This window comes from Manihot esculenta, chromosome 17, assembly GCF_001659605.2.
Source record: "Manihot esculenta cultivar AM560-2 chromosome 17, M.esculenta_v8, whole genome shotgun sequence".
In the NCBI taxonomy this organism is placed as follows: domain Eukaryota; kingdom Viridiplantae; phylum Streptophyta; class Magnoliopsida; order Malpighiales; family Euphorbiaceae; genus Manihot; species Manihot esculenta.
In genome coordinates this window covers 32,551,667-32,567,029 of record NC_035177.2, presented here as the reverse complement: position 1 = coordinate 32,567,029, position 15,363 = coordinate 32,551,667, and the positions used below count along the sequence as shown (strand labels likewise).

General features: G+C 32.8%; 2 protein-coding genes across 3 annotated transcripts; both read left to right on the top strand.

The window, feature by feature from the left end:
• Positions 1-456: 456 nt before the first annotated feature.
• On the top strand, positions 457-3,263 carry LOC110605386 (CASP-like protein 4A1). Of its 2 annotated transcripts, none has more exons than XM_021743950.2 (3): positions 457-1,261; positions 1,387-1,522; positions 2,218-2,377. In XM_021743950.2, the coding sequence occupies exons 1-3, from the start codon at positions 573-575 to the stop codon at positions 2,284-2,286; spliced, it is 894 nt and encodes a 297-aa protein (XP_021599642.1). In that variant the 5' UTR covers positions 457-572; the 3' UTR covers positions 2,287-2,377. The 2 variants fall into 2 exon arrangements, with proteins under 2 accessions (XP_021599642.1, XP_021599641.1); XM_021743949.2 differs by lacking the exon at positions 2,218-2,377 and adding an exon at positions 2,883-3,263 and having other exon boundaries at positions 463-1,261.
• Positions 3,264-9,606: 6,343 nt separating this feature from the next.
• On the top strand, positions 9,607-11,165 carry LOC110605038 (2-methylene-furan-3-one reductase). Its single transcript, XM_021743333.2, has 4 exons — positions 9,607-9,923; positions 10,014-10,337; positions 10,416-10,575; positions 10,839-11,165. Exons 1-4 carry the CDS (start codon positions 9,717-9,719, stop codon positions 11,108-11,110), a joined length of 963 nt encoding a protein of 320 aa, XP_021599025.1. The 5' UTR covers positions 9,607-9,716; the 3' UTR covers positions 11,111-11,165.
• Positions 11,166-15,363: the final 4,198 nt, after the last annotated feature.

The following is a 15,363-nucleotide window of genomic DNA, read 5'->3' as shown; positions in this document are numbered from 1 at the left end:
TTTATAATATATTTCAATTTAATAAATAATTTCAACAAATATTTTTTTTAATCAAATTTCAACAAATATTAAACACTTCAATTTTTCACACATCATTACACAGAATACTTCCATGTCTAATAATACTTCCGTTTCAATGTAAATTATTAAATTAAATTAGTTTTAAATAATTTTATCCTTTAAATATCACTTTTTTTTTGAATCAATTTAAATATCACTTATTAAAACTCTTAATTTTTTACAATTTAAATGAATGAAATAATACATATTTGGAGAATAAATTTATCTTTCTCAAATATTGGACCAATACATAAATTTAAATATTATATTAAAGTTCAAAAATTATTGAGTAATTCTCATATCTTGGATCTAAACAAAATCCGCCCGACCGAACCGTTTACTACTTTAATCATGATTCGTACAGTTCCTGGCTCGCTTCTTCGTCATGTCGACAAATACTGTCAGGTCTCTATATATTCTATTCAATACTAAACTCTTACGTGATTGGTGCTTCAATATCGTACCCTCCTTCCCAAAATCTTTCTCATAATTCACTGTAAATCTAGGAATCCATGAAAACCCAAGAAAATTACCAGCAGCAGCACTCCCATGTCCAAGAAGATGATCATGATCATCAACTACCAGAAGAAGAAGAAGAAGAAGAAGAAGAAGAAGAACCACAGCTCCAAGAACTAGAAAAACAACGTAATCATCCCATCCCAATTCCACTACCAGTCACCATGCACTACTCTTCTTCTTCTTCACCTCCACCTAAACCCCCTCCTAAACTCCCTTCCTCACGCTTTGATTCTCCTATTCGTTCCTCGGATCATTCCTCCCTATCTCATGGCTATGTATTCTCTCATGCACAGCTCAATCAATCCAAGTACGAATCTCCGCCGGAAGATCAAATCTCTCACAGTTATGTATTCTCATCATCGCCAGATGTTAATCCCGTAAAGCCTTCGTCTCCTCCACTCCCGGAAGCAGCTGCGGTGCCGGTTTCCAAAGTTGGGTCCGAAACCCAAGACGATGAGGTCGTTAAATCAGTCGAAGATGGGGTTGTTGGTCGCGGTGGCAGTAGTAGGAGACGAGCAAATTTCTCAATTTCAGGGAAAAAGAGGGAGGTTACAAAGAGAAAGACTTTGCTGGGTTTTAGGTTTTTTGGGTTGGTGTTTTGCTTAGCTTCGTTCTCGATCATGGCTGCTGATAAAAATCAGGGTTGGGCACTTGACTCTTTCCATCGCTACAAGGAGTTCAGGTCTGTCACCATTTTAGTGATGAATTATTTAAATCACTTTTCTCAGGAAACTTGTACAAGTGACAGAGATGAACAGAAATAATTATCATTAGATTTGATTTGCGGTTCTTGGTTTGTGGATTCAGGTACTGTATGTCAGTGAATGTGATGGGTTTTGCGTACTCAGGCCTGCAAGTGTACGATCTCGCCAACTCTTTGGCCGCAGGGAAATTGGTTTCCCAGAATCAGCTCCGGTACTACCTGGATTTTTCTCTTGATCAGGCAAGTCCTTTTCCTTGGGTCATTATTTGATTAATTGCCACACCTAACCTAAGGAGCCATATTGACGTCACCCTAATTTTTGGGTATGCAATGGTTTCAATTGGAGTAATTATAGAGTTTAGGGACCACTATAATCCTTAAAGGGGATAGTGCCCTTAGGGGCCATGGACGGTGGATAACTATCCATTTGCTCATGTCGTGTTTGCTAAAAAGTCTCAACTAGCTAAATGAATGTTGAGTCTTTGTGGGTCATTGTCGCACATGAAGTTGCTTAGGATAAAATTTTTGGGCCCACTTCTTCTATTGTTCTTGGGGATTCTTGGACTATTTTCTTAAAGCAATATCTAACTTTTACCCAGTATGATGAACCGCTGATGCCTTTTACTCTCAGATTCTGTGGCTTGCATTGATGTTTGAGTGTACCCATTTTAATAATGAAGCGGGGGGATCGAAATGCTTAATGTGCAAGCAATATTTGCTGCAACTAAAGTGAGGAATAAAGTTGCTTTTCACTGATTCACTGCTAAACCTGGATTATGGAAGCGGTAGTTAAAAAGTGGCTTAGGTCCTTAGGATGCGACTTTACGGCCTTTAACTTTCAAGCTTTGCAATTTTAGTGCTTAAAGATACAAAGCAGAAGCTACATAGAAGGAACATACGTTGACTAGAACATTAAAGTATGTTCTTGATTGCAGGCATTTGTCTATATCCTTAAATGGGGAAAAGGTATTTTATTCCAGAGAATGAAACTCTGGGGCCCCTGACTCTGATAAAAAAAAAAAACATGGTTTCTAACAGGATACAAGTTCTGAAAGTAGCGAAGAGGGATAATGAGGTAGCAAAGAAGTAAAGAGAGAACCTGGTGAACTGTGGCTTATGGGAAAAGATTGAGTAGCGTAAAAACTTTGCCAAAAGGCTCTGTTTTCTTTCATTTGAAGCATTTGCGCTTCCTGAGACTGGGTGTCAAATATGACCCGTGCTGAAGGTGAAAGGAGAGTTTGGTGGAGAAATGAACAGCGCAAGATGGTCCTGTTCTGAAGCTCATGAGTACTTTTTTTTTTGCAGTAATGCTGAAGCCATTCCTATCCCTCGTTTATTACTTTATCCTCGGTTTGACATGTTCATTTTGTAAGAAACAAAATCATGTATAATTTCCTTTGAAAATAAAAATTTTGTAAGTTGAAAAAGAAAAAAGTTCTTTTATTCCAAATAAGAAAATTGATGGAAAACAAATTGAATTAAATTGAATTCTTGTAAAATTTTTAATTTCAAATAAGGATTTACACTGCCATTATTTGATTAAACAGCTTATTGTGTTGATTGTTTGAGTAACTTTGAGCTCTTTGTTTAATATTTGCAGATTTTGACATATCTGCTCTTATCATCATCATCATCAGCTACTTTCAGATTTGAGGAATGGGAATCCAATTGGGGTAAGGACAAGTTCCCAGCAATGGCAAGATCATCTGTGGTATTGTCCTACCTGGCATTTATAGCCTTTGCTTTATGCTCTCTAATATCTGGCCATACACTTTTTACACCTAAATCTATGTAGTTTATAATTGTTGGCGTAGTATGATTTGTAATAAGAGTCTTATAGGGCCAAGTTATCCTTATGCTCAGAAAATATTTCAAAATGTGTACAGAAAAATGCTGGTTTATCATCACTAGTGGATATGGTTGCTATACATGTTCTAATCAGAAGGGCGCAAGAGTCTTAAATATAGTCTGATTATTGATAGTGCGCTGGTTTTCTTTTATTATTATTATTTTTTTTTTTTAATTTTTAATTTTCCTCCAAAGGTAGAGTTTCATTAAAGCTGAAATATACAAGCTAGCCCAACAAAGTTCTATTCATGGCCAAAACTAAAAAGGTTAAAACAAGAAAAAACTAGCTAGCTCAAGTATAGCACAAACCTAAACTCCAAAGCCCAAAAATCTCTTTAGACCGACAAACCCTAAGAAAATAGGTTAGATTCGACCCGCAGCATAACCCGACATTTAGAACAAGAAGGAAAGCAGCGTCGCTAGTGTTCATTGCCCTCTAACGACAAGCTAAAGGAAGCAGAGCGAAGAGAGGCACCTATTTCACACAGAAACACAAAAGTTTTAAAACTCTTTCTTTTAGTGATCTCATAAAAGGATTGAAAGAAGGGGTCCCCACATATTACAAAGGAGGGGTAGATGTAACCACTAGAAATCCAGCTCTGGTTGGCCGAAGCTTCGAGAAGAAAACAAAATAAGAAGCGTAACGACCATGCATGCTGGTGGTAGGCAGAACTCGTGAAGGACCATAGGTTGCCAAATGGGAGGGTATTGTGAATGTCCCGAAAATGGATCTCCACCCAAACGCAATGGCCTGGTATATCCCTTTAAGTAGATTTGCACTCCATCTGATTGTGGGTAGAGGTAGACCCACAATTGAGTAGGAGAAGTGAGGTTTCCCTATCCCTTCTGTAGGACACGATAGAAGGAGGGATTTGGCCTTAAGGAAGAAGGAAAATTTTTAGAGAGAATTCTCACTCTAAAAGACTTAAAAGAGAGGCAAATATCTAGTGTGCTAGTTTAATTATTGCTAATATTTGTTAATGAATTTTGTCTAATTTAATTTTTTGGACTATAATGTATATATCTCATTTAATACTACTTCACCTATATTTGAAAGAATGAAAGGTTGATTTAGAAAATAAAAATATTAATTTGCATGGCAAATGTAATTTGTTCTACTTTTTATACTACTTCACCTATAATTATTGAGAAAAAAGTAGAACAATTAAGAGGAAAGAATGAAATATTTTTAGTGAGAACAAATTAAAATAAAATTATTTAACCCCATAAAAAATAGAAAAATTAATTTGGATGTAGTTCCTTGTATATTTTCATATTTTCATTTTTTTTCTTTGAAAATTCATGTTTCCTATTCGATTCTTATTATTAATGTAATTAATTATTTAATTTATTTATTTTTAAAAAATATATGAAAGGGTTTTTTCACTTATTGCACAGAGTACATAAAAGCAAAAATATATACAGAAGTGATATGTCTGCTGAAAAAAGACAAAAAATAACTCAATATAACAAAAAAAATTACTGCTAATCTTAAAAGAATAAAAGAATGATAAAAAAAAAAGGGACTAACTAATCACAGAGAGAAGAAGAAGGCTAAATAATAATGTTACATCTCCTCCTCAAGTTTAGGCCTGGTAACAATCATGAAGGCTCAACTTGAAAACCAGAGACTGAAAAATAGGTGCACTAAGAGCTTTTGTGAATAAATCAACTATTTAATTATTGGAAGATATTTTCTGGGGAGAAATAAAACACTTTTTGTATTGCTCTCTCACAATGTAACAGTCAATATCCAAATGCTTAATCCTTTCGTGAAAGACCGGATTAGTTGTGATATGTAGGGTTGCTTGATTATTATAGTGCAAAGTTATAAGGACAATGATTGGTATCTTAAAATCTTGTAGAATATAACTAATTCATTGTAGTTCACAAACTGTTGAGCCCATGGATCAATATTTTACTTTAGCTATTGATCTTGAAATTATAGTTTGCTTTTTTATTTTCCAGCTAATAATTGAATTTCCTAGAAAAATACAAAAACTAGTTGATGACTTTCTGCTATCAACACATAAAGCCCAGTTTAAGTCGCAGAAGGCTTCTACTTTCATGTTGTTATCTGTTGGAAAGTAGAGCGACAAGGAAAGGTCTTCCTTTCAAGTATCTTAGAACATGAAGAGCATTCTTCCGATGATGATATCCAGGATCATGAACATACTAGCATAGCTGCTGAATTGCATGAGTAGTATCTGGCCTGGTGTATTCCAAATACAACAGTCTGCGTACTAACCTTCTGTAAGTATGAAGATCTTTTAACTTAGAGCCATCATCTTCATGTAACTTATGACCTTTCATCAAGGGAGTTGCAATTGGTTTGCACCCATTAAACCTGCATCATTGATCAAATCCAAAGCATATTTTCTTTGGTTGACATACAAACCAGTTGCAAACTTTATTATTTCCAAACCCAAGAAGTATTTGGCCTGCTGCATGTCCTTTATAGTGAATTTTCCATTCAAAAAACTCTTTATCTTTATAATCTCTTCCTATGAATTGCCTGTGGGCAGTACATCATCTACATAAACGAGCAAAGCCAAGAAGACATTGTGTTTGGACATTATAAATAAAAAATTATCATGGCATGATTGTTTAAACCCATATTTCTGCAGCTGATTAGTAAGTTATGTATTCCTTTGTTTGGAAGCTTGTCTAAGCCCATATAATTCTTTTTTAGTTTGCTTACTTGCCCAGATTTAGCTCTATCATAACCTTTTGGTAATTTTATGTAAATCTCTGCATCTAAATGCCTATGTAAAATGTCATTATTTATGTCTAGTTGATGAAGATACCAACATTTTATAACAATATTGGAAAAAAATAATCTAACGGTGACTACCTTAGCAACACAGGAGAAACTGTTATGAAAGTCAATACCTTCAACTTGGTTATAGCCTTTTATTACTAACCTTACCTTGAATCTGTCAATGGATCCATTTGCTTTCACTTTATAAACCCATTTGCAATCTATGGGTTTCTTAGCAGGTGGAAGATTGATTATCTCTCAGGTTCTCTCCTATAAATTCCAGACCATTATCTAATCTAATATACTTTATAGATTTCTCAAAATGATTCTTTATCATAACATGAAGTTTTTCAATATTGAAGCAGTCTGCAATTTACTTTTCATCAGGAAAACCTAGTTATATTTGCTATAATCATCTATTAAAAATAAGAAATAATGAGCCCCTGTCATACTAGCATACTTGTAGGATCCATAGATCAATATGAATTAATTCAAAAATTTCAAAAATCTTACTGTTGCTATCAGAAAAAGATAATCTACTCTACTTGGCAAGAGAACAAACTTCACAATTAATAGAAATATCAATTGCATTCATAAAGGGCAAATGTTCAAGAACAATATGAGAAGGATGTCCTAATCTCTGATGCCAAGTATGTAAGCTTACATCAAAAATCTTATTTATAAAACTGACATCAATAGAGCTACTACTCAAAGCAAGTAAACTGCTGCGTCTATGTATAATATCACTCCTATATGAACTAGAATCAATTATATATAAATTCTCCTTCAACTTCCCCACTCTAAGAACCTTTTTAGTCTTCAGGTCCTGAAAACACACAACTCAGGGTAAACAGTACACTTCAGGTAATTTTTCTGTACCAATCTATCAACTAACTGTAAATTATGCTTAAAGCTAAGAATGTATAACACATCTCTAAGAATTAACGAATCATGAAGCCTTATATCTCCATGCAGCTCAATCAGTTTGGTTGCATTATCATATAAATAAACAATGAATTTTTTGGTTAATGGTTTTAAGGTTGTAAACATATTTCTGAAAGTACATATGTGATTAGTTGCATCTGTATCTATTATCAAACAACTCACAAAGTTATTTTGTTTAGGTTTTGTGATAGAGCTACCTGCAAAGTCAAAAATCTGAGCAAAGTTGACCTTCTCCGAAGTAATCATCTGCTTTCTCTTCAAAATTTTGTTGATTTTCTACCGAATCAGCTTTGTAATGGCAGGTGAACACTGATGCACACTTTCTTTCATCTCATCAACTATGTATTCTTCAACAAAGTTGCCTACGATATTGCCTTGCCCTTTTCCAATTGTTGTCTTGTCCTTAACTGTTTATACCAATATGGATATCCATGTAGCTTAAAACATGTATCCTTGGTATGTACCCCTGCCTTGCAATATTCACATAGTCTATCTTCTTTCTTATCTTTCTTCTTTGAGCCAAATCCCTTATACCCACTTGACCAATCAGGCCTTTTACCATCATGACACTGCTATCTGAATTCTATGTAAAGTTTAACTGCACATTTTTTTGTTTTTCAACCCTCAAAATCATTGAGTAAACCTTATTAACATATGGTAATAGATCAAGAACTAAGATCTGGTTTTTGACATGGTCATAACACTCATTCAGACCCACGAGAAATTGAATAAGTTTAGTTTGTGACATTATTTCAACGATCTCATTTGAAACATCACAAGTAGAAGCACACATAACTCCACATGTGCATTGAGGCATTGGTTGAAGAACATTTAATTCTTCCCACAGTTTTTTAAGTTTGCTATAATAAGCAATTGAGTTACCTTGCTCCATTGAGGAAATTTGCCTTCGTATCTAGTAAATTTGTGGCCCATTACTTTCACCAAATTGCTCCTCTAGATCTAGCCACAATCTTCTTGCTGAAGTTGAGTAGATAAAGGTCTCTGCAATCTCCTTGGACATTAAACTAATTATGCAGGAAGATACCATTTCATTAACTCTTCTCTATTTTCTCTTGTTTGGTTCATTTTTGGGTTCAATCATAACACCAGTGATAAAATCCAATTTGTTTTTGGCAACCAACGCTCGTCTATTAGACCTATTCCAAATCAAGTAATTATTATCAGTAAGTGTTATTATAACCAGTGTCATTCTAGGATTATCTGATCCTTGCAGAAATAAAGGATCATCTGGGCTTAACATTACTGCTCTCTCTCCAGTTGGAGTTCGAGCTTGATTAGTCTATATATTAACTATTTTTTCTTTATTTGCCATCGTTAATAAAAAAAAATTCAAAAAACCTATAATTCTAATATCATATTAAGACTACGAGAGATTAAAAGTATTATGCGACTAAAAATAAGAGAGATAGCAAAATAGTAGAAAGAATTTTTTCTCTTATTGCACAAAACACATAAAAATAAAAATATATACAAAAGTGACAAAAAGAGCAAGTCTGCTAAGAAGAGACAAAAAGTTGCTCAACGTAACCGAAAAAAAAAATTTATCACTAATCTTAAAGAAATAAAAGAATGATAAAAAACAAAAAAAAAATTAACTAATCATTGAGAGAAGAAAAAAAAAGATATCTAATAATTTTACAATTAATTTATATCTTTAAATTATTAATTATTTAATTTTTTGTTATATAATTTATTTTTAATAAGAAATGAAGAATATAAATATTCAATTATGAATTTACTAAGTATATCATACGTAATTAACTATTGAATCAAATCGTGTAAACGAACCGAACCGAGCCGAGTTTTGAAGAGTTTAAACTTGATTTGTTAAAATTTTTTCGAGTTCGAGCTGAATTCGAGCTTTACTCATATCAAACTCGAATCGAATATTAAGAAGCTCAAGTTTGGCTCGTTTAGCAAAAACTCAGAAACGAGTCGAGTTCACGAGATTTAATGAGCCAAATAATATAGAGTTCAAGTTTGGCTCATTTACCAAATGAGACTAAAAATTAAACTCGAGTTTGTCTCGTTTAGAAATCGAATCGAGCTCGGTCGAGATTTTATCGAATCGAATCTCAAATAGCTCACGAATGGTTTGGTTTATTTACACCCCTAATCAAATCAGATTAAATATTTATTTAATTTGTTAATAATAAACATTTTTATTTTAATTAAATTCTATAATTTTAAAATCACAATTATTAATATCAATTAATAGTTGAAAGAATAAAAGTTAATTATTATATTAAAAAAAAATTAAATGGCTAGGTATACTAAAACTAAACAGTAATTTTCTAAAGAAACGTGTACCTACTTCTCGCAACTTCCCTATGAACTTAGACACAAAACTCTCTTCATACATCCTGGGAGAACAGAACGCTGTTCAAGTACGCCCCAGCCCAACTACTCCCATCATTATTATTGTTTTTTTCCGGCTAAGTGATCATTGAATTTTAATATTCATTTCATCATCATTAAACTTAGTTTTATTTTATAAAAAATCACTCAATTTTTTTTTATATAAAAGAATTTTTTTATTTGAATTTTAAACGAACCGATGGAATCTCAAATATTTTGATTGACTTTTCTTATTTGGATTAAATTAATTTTTTTTTACTATATAGAATTATAAAAGCTTATAAATATTTTCCTAACCTATAAAATAAAGATTTTTTTTTAAATTTAATTCACGTATAAGAAATTATATAAACACCCAATCGAAAATTCTATGAATTTTTATGAATTACTAGCAAGCAGCGCGGGTAAAATTGCCCTTCTTTTTCAGTTCCTATTAGCATTATATAGTCCGATACACACTGCTCCATTCAGAGCAATAAAATCTCTGTTTTCAATTCTAAAATGGCGGACTCTATCCCCTCAAAAATGAAGGCTTGGCTTTACAATGAATATGGGAATTCAGAAAACGTCTTAAGATTCGACTCAGAAGTTGAGGTTCCTCAAGTGAAAGAAGATCAGGTCCTTATCAAGGTCGTGGCCGCAGCCCTTAATCCTGTTGATTCTAAGAGAATTCTTGGCTGGTTCAAAGTTACTGATTCTCCTCATCCTGTGAGAAAAACTCTTCTCTCTTCCTTCTTTGATTTGGGATTCTCTCAAATATTTTTTTTAGTCTCTGTTGTGCTCTGTTTTTCTTTGCAGACTGTTCCAGGGTATGATGTTGCTGGTGTTGTGGTGAAAGTGGGAAACCAAGTGAAGAAGTTTAAGATAGGAGATGAAGTGTATGGTAATATTAATGAGCATCCTCTGAATTACCCAAAACAATTTGGGACTTTGGCTGAATACACTGCTGTTGAAGAGAAGCTGCTGTCTCTTAAACCCAAGAATCTGAGTTTTGTTGAAGCTTCTGGGTTACCTTTAGCCATTGAGACTGCTTATGAAGGACTTGAAAAAGCTGGGTTTTCTCCTGGTAAATCTCTTCTTGTCTTGGGAGGTGCTGGTGGAGTTGGAACCCTAACAATCCAGGTAATATATTTTCTTTTCTTTTCTTCATTAAGGTATTACTTGCATTGGATTTGTAATTTTCTTTTATGCTTGAGATAGGTGGCAAAGCATGTGTTTGGTGCATCTAGAGTGGCTGCAACTGCTAGTAGTGGAAAATTGGAGTTGTTGAAAAGCTTGGGAGTGGATTTAGCCATAGATTACACCAAGGAAAAATATGAACACCTCCCAGAGAAGTTTGATGTAGTGTATGATGCTGCTGGTATGATTCTAAATTCTTTACTCTTTTTCAAAAGGGTTTATTTAATCACAAGGAATACTTAAAATTTTGTTATTTATTTATATTTGTTTTAGAATAGATGAATTATTGCTAAACTTGGAAGGATATGTATTAAAACATTCAAGAATGGTTCTAATTTTCCGCTTGAGAAATTTTACAATACAATCTATTCGTTATAGCTGTGATTATAATGAATTCTATGAGTTTCATGGACTAACGCTTGATGATGGAAAAATGGAAAACAGGGGAGTGTGAAAGGGCAGTGAAGGCAGTGAAAGAAGGTGGAAGTGTGGTGGAAATAGTAGGGCCAATGAATCCTCCTCCACCAGCATTTTTATTTATAGAAACTTCTGATGGTGAAGTGTTGGACAAATTAAATCCATACTTGGAATCTGGAAAGCTGAAGCCAGTTCTTGATCCTAAAGCCCCATTCCCATTTTCTCAAGCTGAGGAAGCTTTTTCACATCTTCAAACTGCAAGAGCTATTGGAAAAGTGGTTGTGTATCCAATCCCATGACAAGGACACAAATAAAATAAATTAATTAATAAGGAAAATTACTATTAGATCTTTATATTTTAAAAAAATTTACTCATTTATTTCTGTTTTGAAATTATTAAATTAAAAAATTTCTGTATTTTGTAAAATAAAACTATTTAGTAATATCAAATAAATTGTTAATTATTTTATTTCTAACCTTGATCAGAGATTGAATAGTTTAGATATTTAAAATTATGTGAATTAAATAAAAAGAATAATTAAAATTATAAAAATTAAATAATATAAATATTTAAGAAGGTTAAGGTACGTTTTAATAGAAAGACTAAAGAATTAAATTTTATAAAATATAAAAATATTTTAATTAAATAATTTTAAAACAATCACAAATTAATAATTTTTCAGATTTAATAGTAATTCATTCATTCATAAATATGAAAAGATATCAATGTGATTTTCCCTTTTTGTTATTTAAAAATTGAAGTTTCTTTTGGTTATTTCAGTATTATTTTTATAAGCAGTTATGTTTCAAGGAAATTCTTAGGATATGTAAAATTTAATTTGAAAATTTTTCAAAATTCTCTATTTATTGAAAAAGGAAATAAGATAACTGATAAAAGGGGACATGTTGAATTTAGTAATGGTAAATAAGAATATTATTAGAATACAATTTAATATTTATTTTAAAAGACTATTTTATTAATTTAAAAAAATAAAAATTTAAAAAAATTATACTATAATTTACCGTTAAATTTTTTATTTTTTTATTTTATTAATAAAAATTATTAAAGTCTTAATTTTATTATTCAAGAAAAACTTATAATATAAATATGAATTTGCTACTAACATTTAACTTTTCTTTTCGTTTATTAATTAGTATATTAATTAATTATTATAGTAGGTTTACATATAAATTATTTTTTTAAATAAATAAATATTTAAATACTGAAATTAAATCAGATGGCTTTTTTTTTTTCATGAAAAGATAAATAACTTAAAAGTTAAAAAATTAGAAAATTAATATTGCTTAATTTTTCAAATTGGATGAGGCAGTGATCTGGTTGACAGTCCTAAAAAAAAAAGAAAAAAAAAATTGCTTCAAGTGGGTTTTTGGCTACCTCCCTTCCGGTGAGGGTTGTTAATAGTTTTAATTTTTTGATTCTATTTTTTCCAGCATTTTGGCTTTTAAGTGAGGGGCTTTCTTGGATCTGCCTTTTGTCGTGTTGGTTTCTTTTTTTTTTTTTCTTTTTTTCTCTCCAAATTTGGGCTTCAAATTTAAGAACGATGATTAGAGAAGTCGGTGGCTCACGAGATCTCTTCCCTGGTTCTTTCGCCGGCTTTGTCTTTTTGATTTCTGGAGGCTAGATCTTTGGTTCTGGCAATGGAGTCTTCAGTGCGATCGTGGAATCTCATTATCTTCCCTTTCTGTAGTATCAAAGTTTTATTCTCTCTTTCTAGTTTTTGGCAGTGCTTGTATTTTTATTCATCATTGCGACTCTTTCTATTTTCTGAAGGCCTTTTCTTTTGTTGATTTGCTTTACTTCTTGTGCTTCAGTAGGATGGTTATGGCTTCGACTATTGTTTTGGAAGTGAACTTTTTCCATTTAGTCAAGAACAAGGATGACCAGAGACGACTGTTTCAGGATGCAGCGTTATTTTTCTTTGATTGAGTCTGGTTACGGGTCATGTAGGTCCGGTTAAGGTTTGTTGGTTCTAGGATTCCATTATGGGCTTCATCCGATTTCTCCTATCCGTTATGGGCCTTAGCCATTTTGTGTTTGTTGTATGGACTTCTTTGTACTTTAGGCCTTGAGCCTTTTATGCCATGCAATTTATCTTGGAAAAAAAAAGAAAGAAAAAACAAACTTAACAAAATATATTTAAGTAAAAATTATCCTTGAATACAATTTTTTAGAACCAACTTAAGCACACCAAATTTAAATCTCCACCCCGAGATAAAGATGCACTTCCCGCAAATCTAATAAATACATTTACAATAAATTCTCTTATAGCATTTCTAATAAAATTATTTATTATACATCCTATAACTTTTTCTGTGAAAGCTGTCACTACAAGACTTCTATTCAAATATATCAAATTTAACAACTCCAATATAAAAGAGATTCATACTTGAATAAAAGATTTTAGGAATATACTAAGTGTTAGAGTTTGTACATTATTAAGAATATCACATCGAAAACATAAGAATGTGAAAATAAATATAAGTGATTGAATTATAATACCCTATATTAATATTTTTTTTAAGTGGTTCAGCAATAAATTAACTTACTTTGTGAGAATAAATAAATATACAATTTATTTTTTTTCAAGTGGTTCAGCAACAAATTGGGATACTTTGTGGCTTTAGATCTTTCTACTCGTAACAAGACTCACTGCAGCGTTGGTTTTATGACATTAAACTCTATATTAATGTTTTTGCTCAAGATAAAATGTTAACCTGGATTAAATTATTTGGTATACCTATCCACATATGGTCTCTTCATTTTCTTTCAAGTGGTTCAACAACAAATTGAGTTACTTTGTGGCTTAGATCTTTCTACACTCACATGGACTTTGCAAGAATTTAAGTTCTTATAGATAATCTTTGTTTTTTAACAAAATTTATTCTGAAGAGGTGGGTTATAGCGCTTTCATATTCTGGTCGTCGAAAATTTTAATGAATTATAAGAAAAGTAAAAAATAACAACAAAATTTATCAATTAAATTATGAAAAAAAGTAGTCGGTAAAATAAATTAACGATTTGACCATTTGAAATACCTATGATTGAATTACTATATTTTTAGTTTGTTTGTAGTTAATAGGGTGTTAATTATCATTATGGTTCCATGCAAAATCAGGTCTCTCGTCTTCTTCTTCAGAAAATGGTTCTGGTAATAGTGAGGATCAGTCTAAGGTGATTGGCACCCAAGACCACTCAAACTTGATAGCTCGCTTACATGGAAGCTCCAACATTTTTACTTCCAAAAGTTCTCCAGGCGGTTCAAACCAACAATCTTTTTCTCCTCGAGACGCAGCAATCACTCCAATCGTCCACTCAGACCACTTTTGGAACCTGATCCTACCCTTAATGTCATGAACAACGTCCCTGTACAGCTGGAGGAAAGCCAATCCTATTATGGAACAATGCTTTTCAAATGCATGCCTTGCTATGGAACAGTTTGGAGTTACTGCGCCTCTACTTGAAGACCCTTTCCATGAGGAAGAGTCCTTGGCAGATGATTTTGGACCCAATCAAAGCTTGGACAACAATGTTCCCCTCTCATTTTATAAAGTAAACAGCCTTATCAAGAAAAGAGGCAAGTCCCGGCCCATAGGCGACTTATGTGATTTTTATCCAAAAATAGGGTCTGAAGGGAAGACAAAAGTCCATAAGGCTCACAAAGGTAAGCATGCTTCCCCTGAACATTTCGAGGCCACAAGCAGTGATATAAAAGAAGAAATAAAGTTTTGTCTTCTGATCCAGTGAATGAAAACCCCCATATATCTCCTCTTCAAGAAACGGAGAATAAGATTTTATTATGTGTAAACTTGAGTCATTCTCTCTTTTTATTCTTTTCTTCTTGCTTGCTAGTGGCGCCTAATGGTCTCTCTGCTATAGTGACATCTGTTTCTGTCAAGCAGGCTCATACTGTCAGTCGCTATACCTATGTCAGGCGGCTATTTAATTTTTTCCAGTGCGCATGCGAATAAGGCTGCGAAGGGACGAGACTTGCTTATTTCTCCCCATGTCCCCTTCTCAGGCCGGCCTCCTTCTTACTGGGCTTGGGCTCGCAGACGATTAGGTCTGTCATTCATGCTAGATTCTGGGTCGAAACCGCTGGATAGACATGCTTAGGGGCGTTCCGAGCTCAAGGTCCGATCTGCTTTTGTGAGTTTTGACTCAACCCAATGGGATGAAAGACCCGAAGGTTATCAATATTTATACAAGATACATCAGAGAAGGTCTTACAGCGAGATGATACTCACTTTTAAGAGTAGCTAAGTATGGTTTTTTGGCAAAGAAAATTTGTAGCAAGGTTTTTTCTTGTTTTGTTTGGGTTGCTTTTTTCTTTTGGCTTAGGCGGTTTCGGTCTTGCTTTTGTTTTGTTTGATTGTTGGTAGGGGTTGTATTGGCTTGAACCTGTTTGTTGATTTTTACTTTATTCTTTTCCATGTTTTTGTATTAGCATGGCTTTACTTAAGTTGGAAGATCTTTCCTTTGGTTCGTGAGGAATGTAGTTTGTCTTGCCATGTTAAGTTTTTAATATAATAA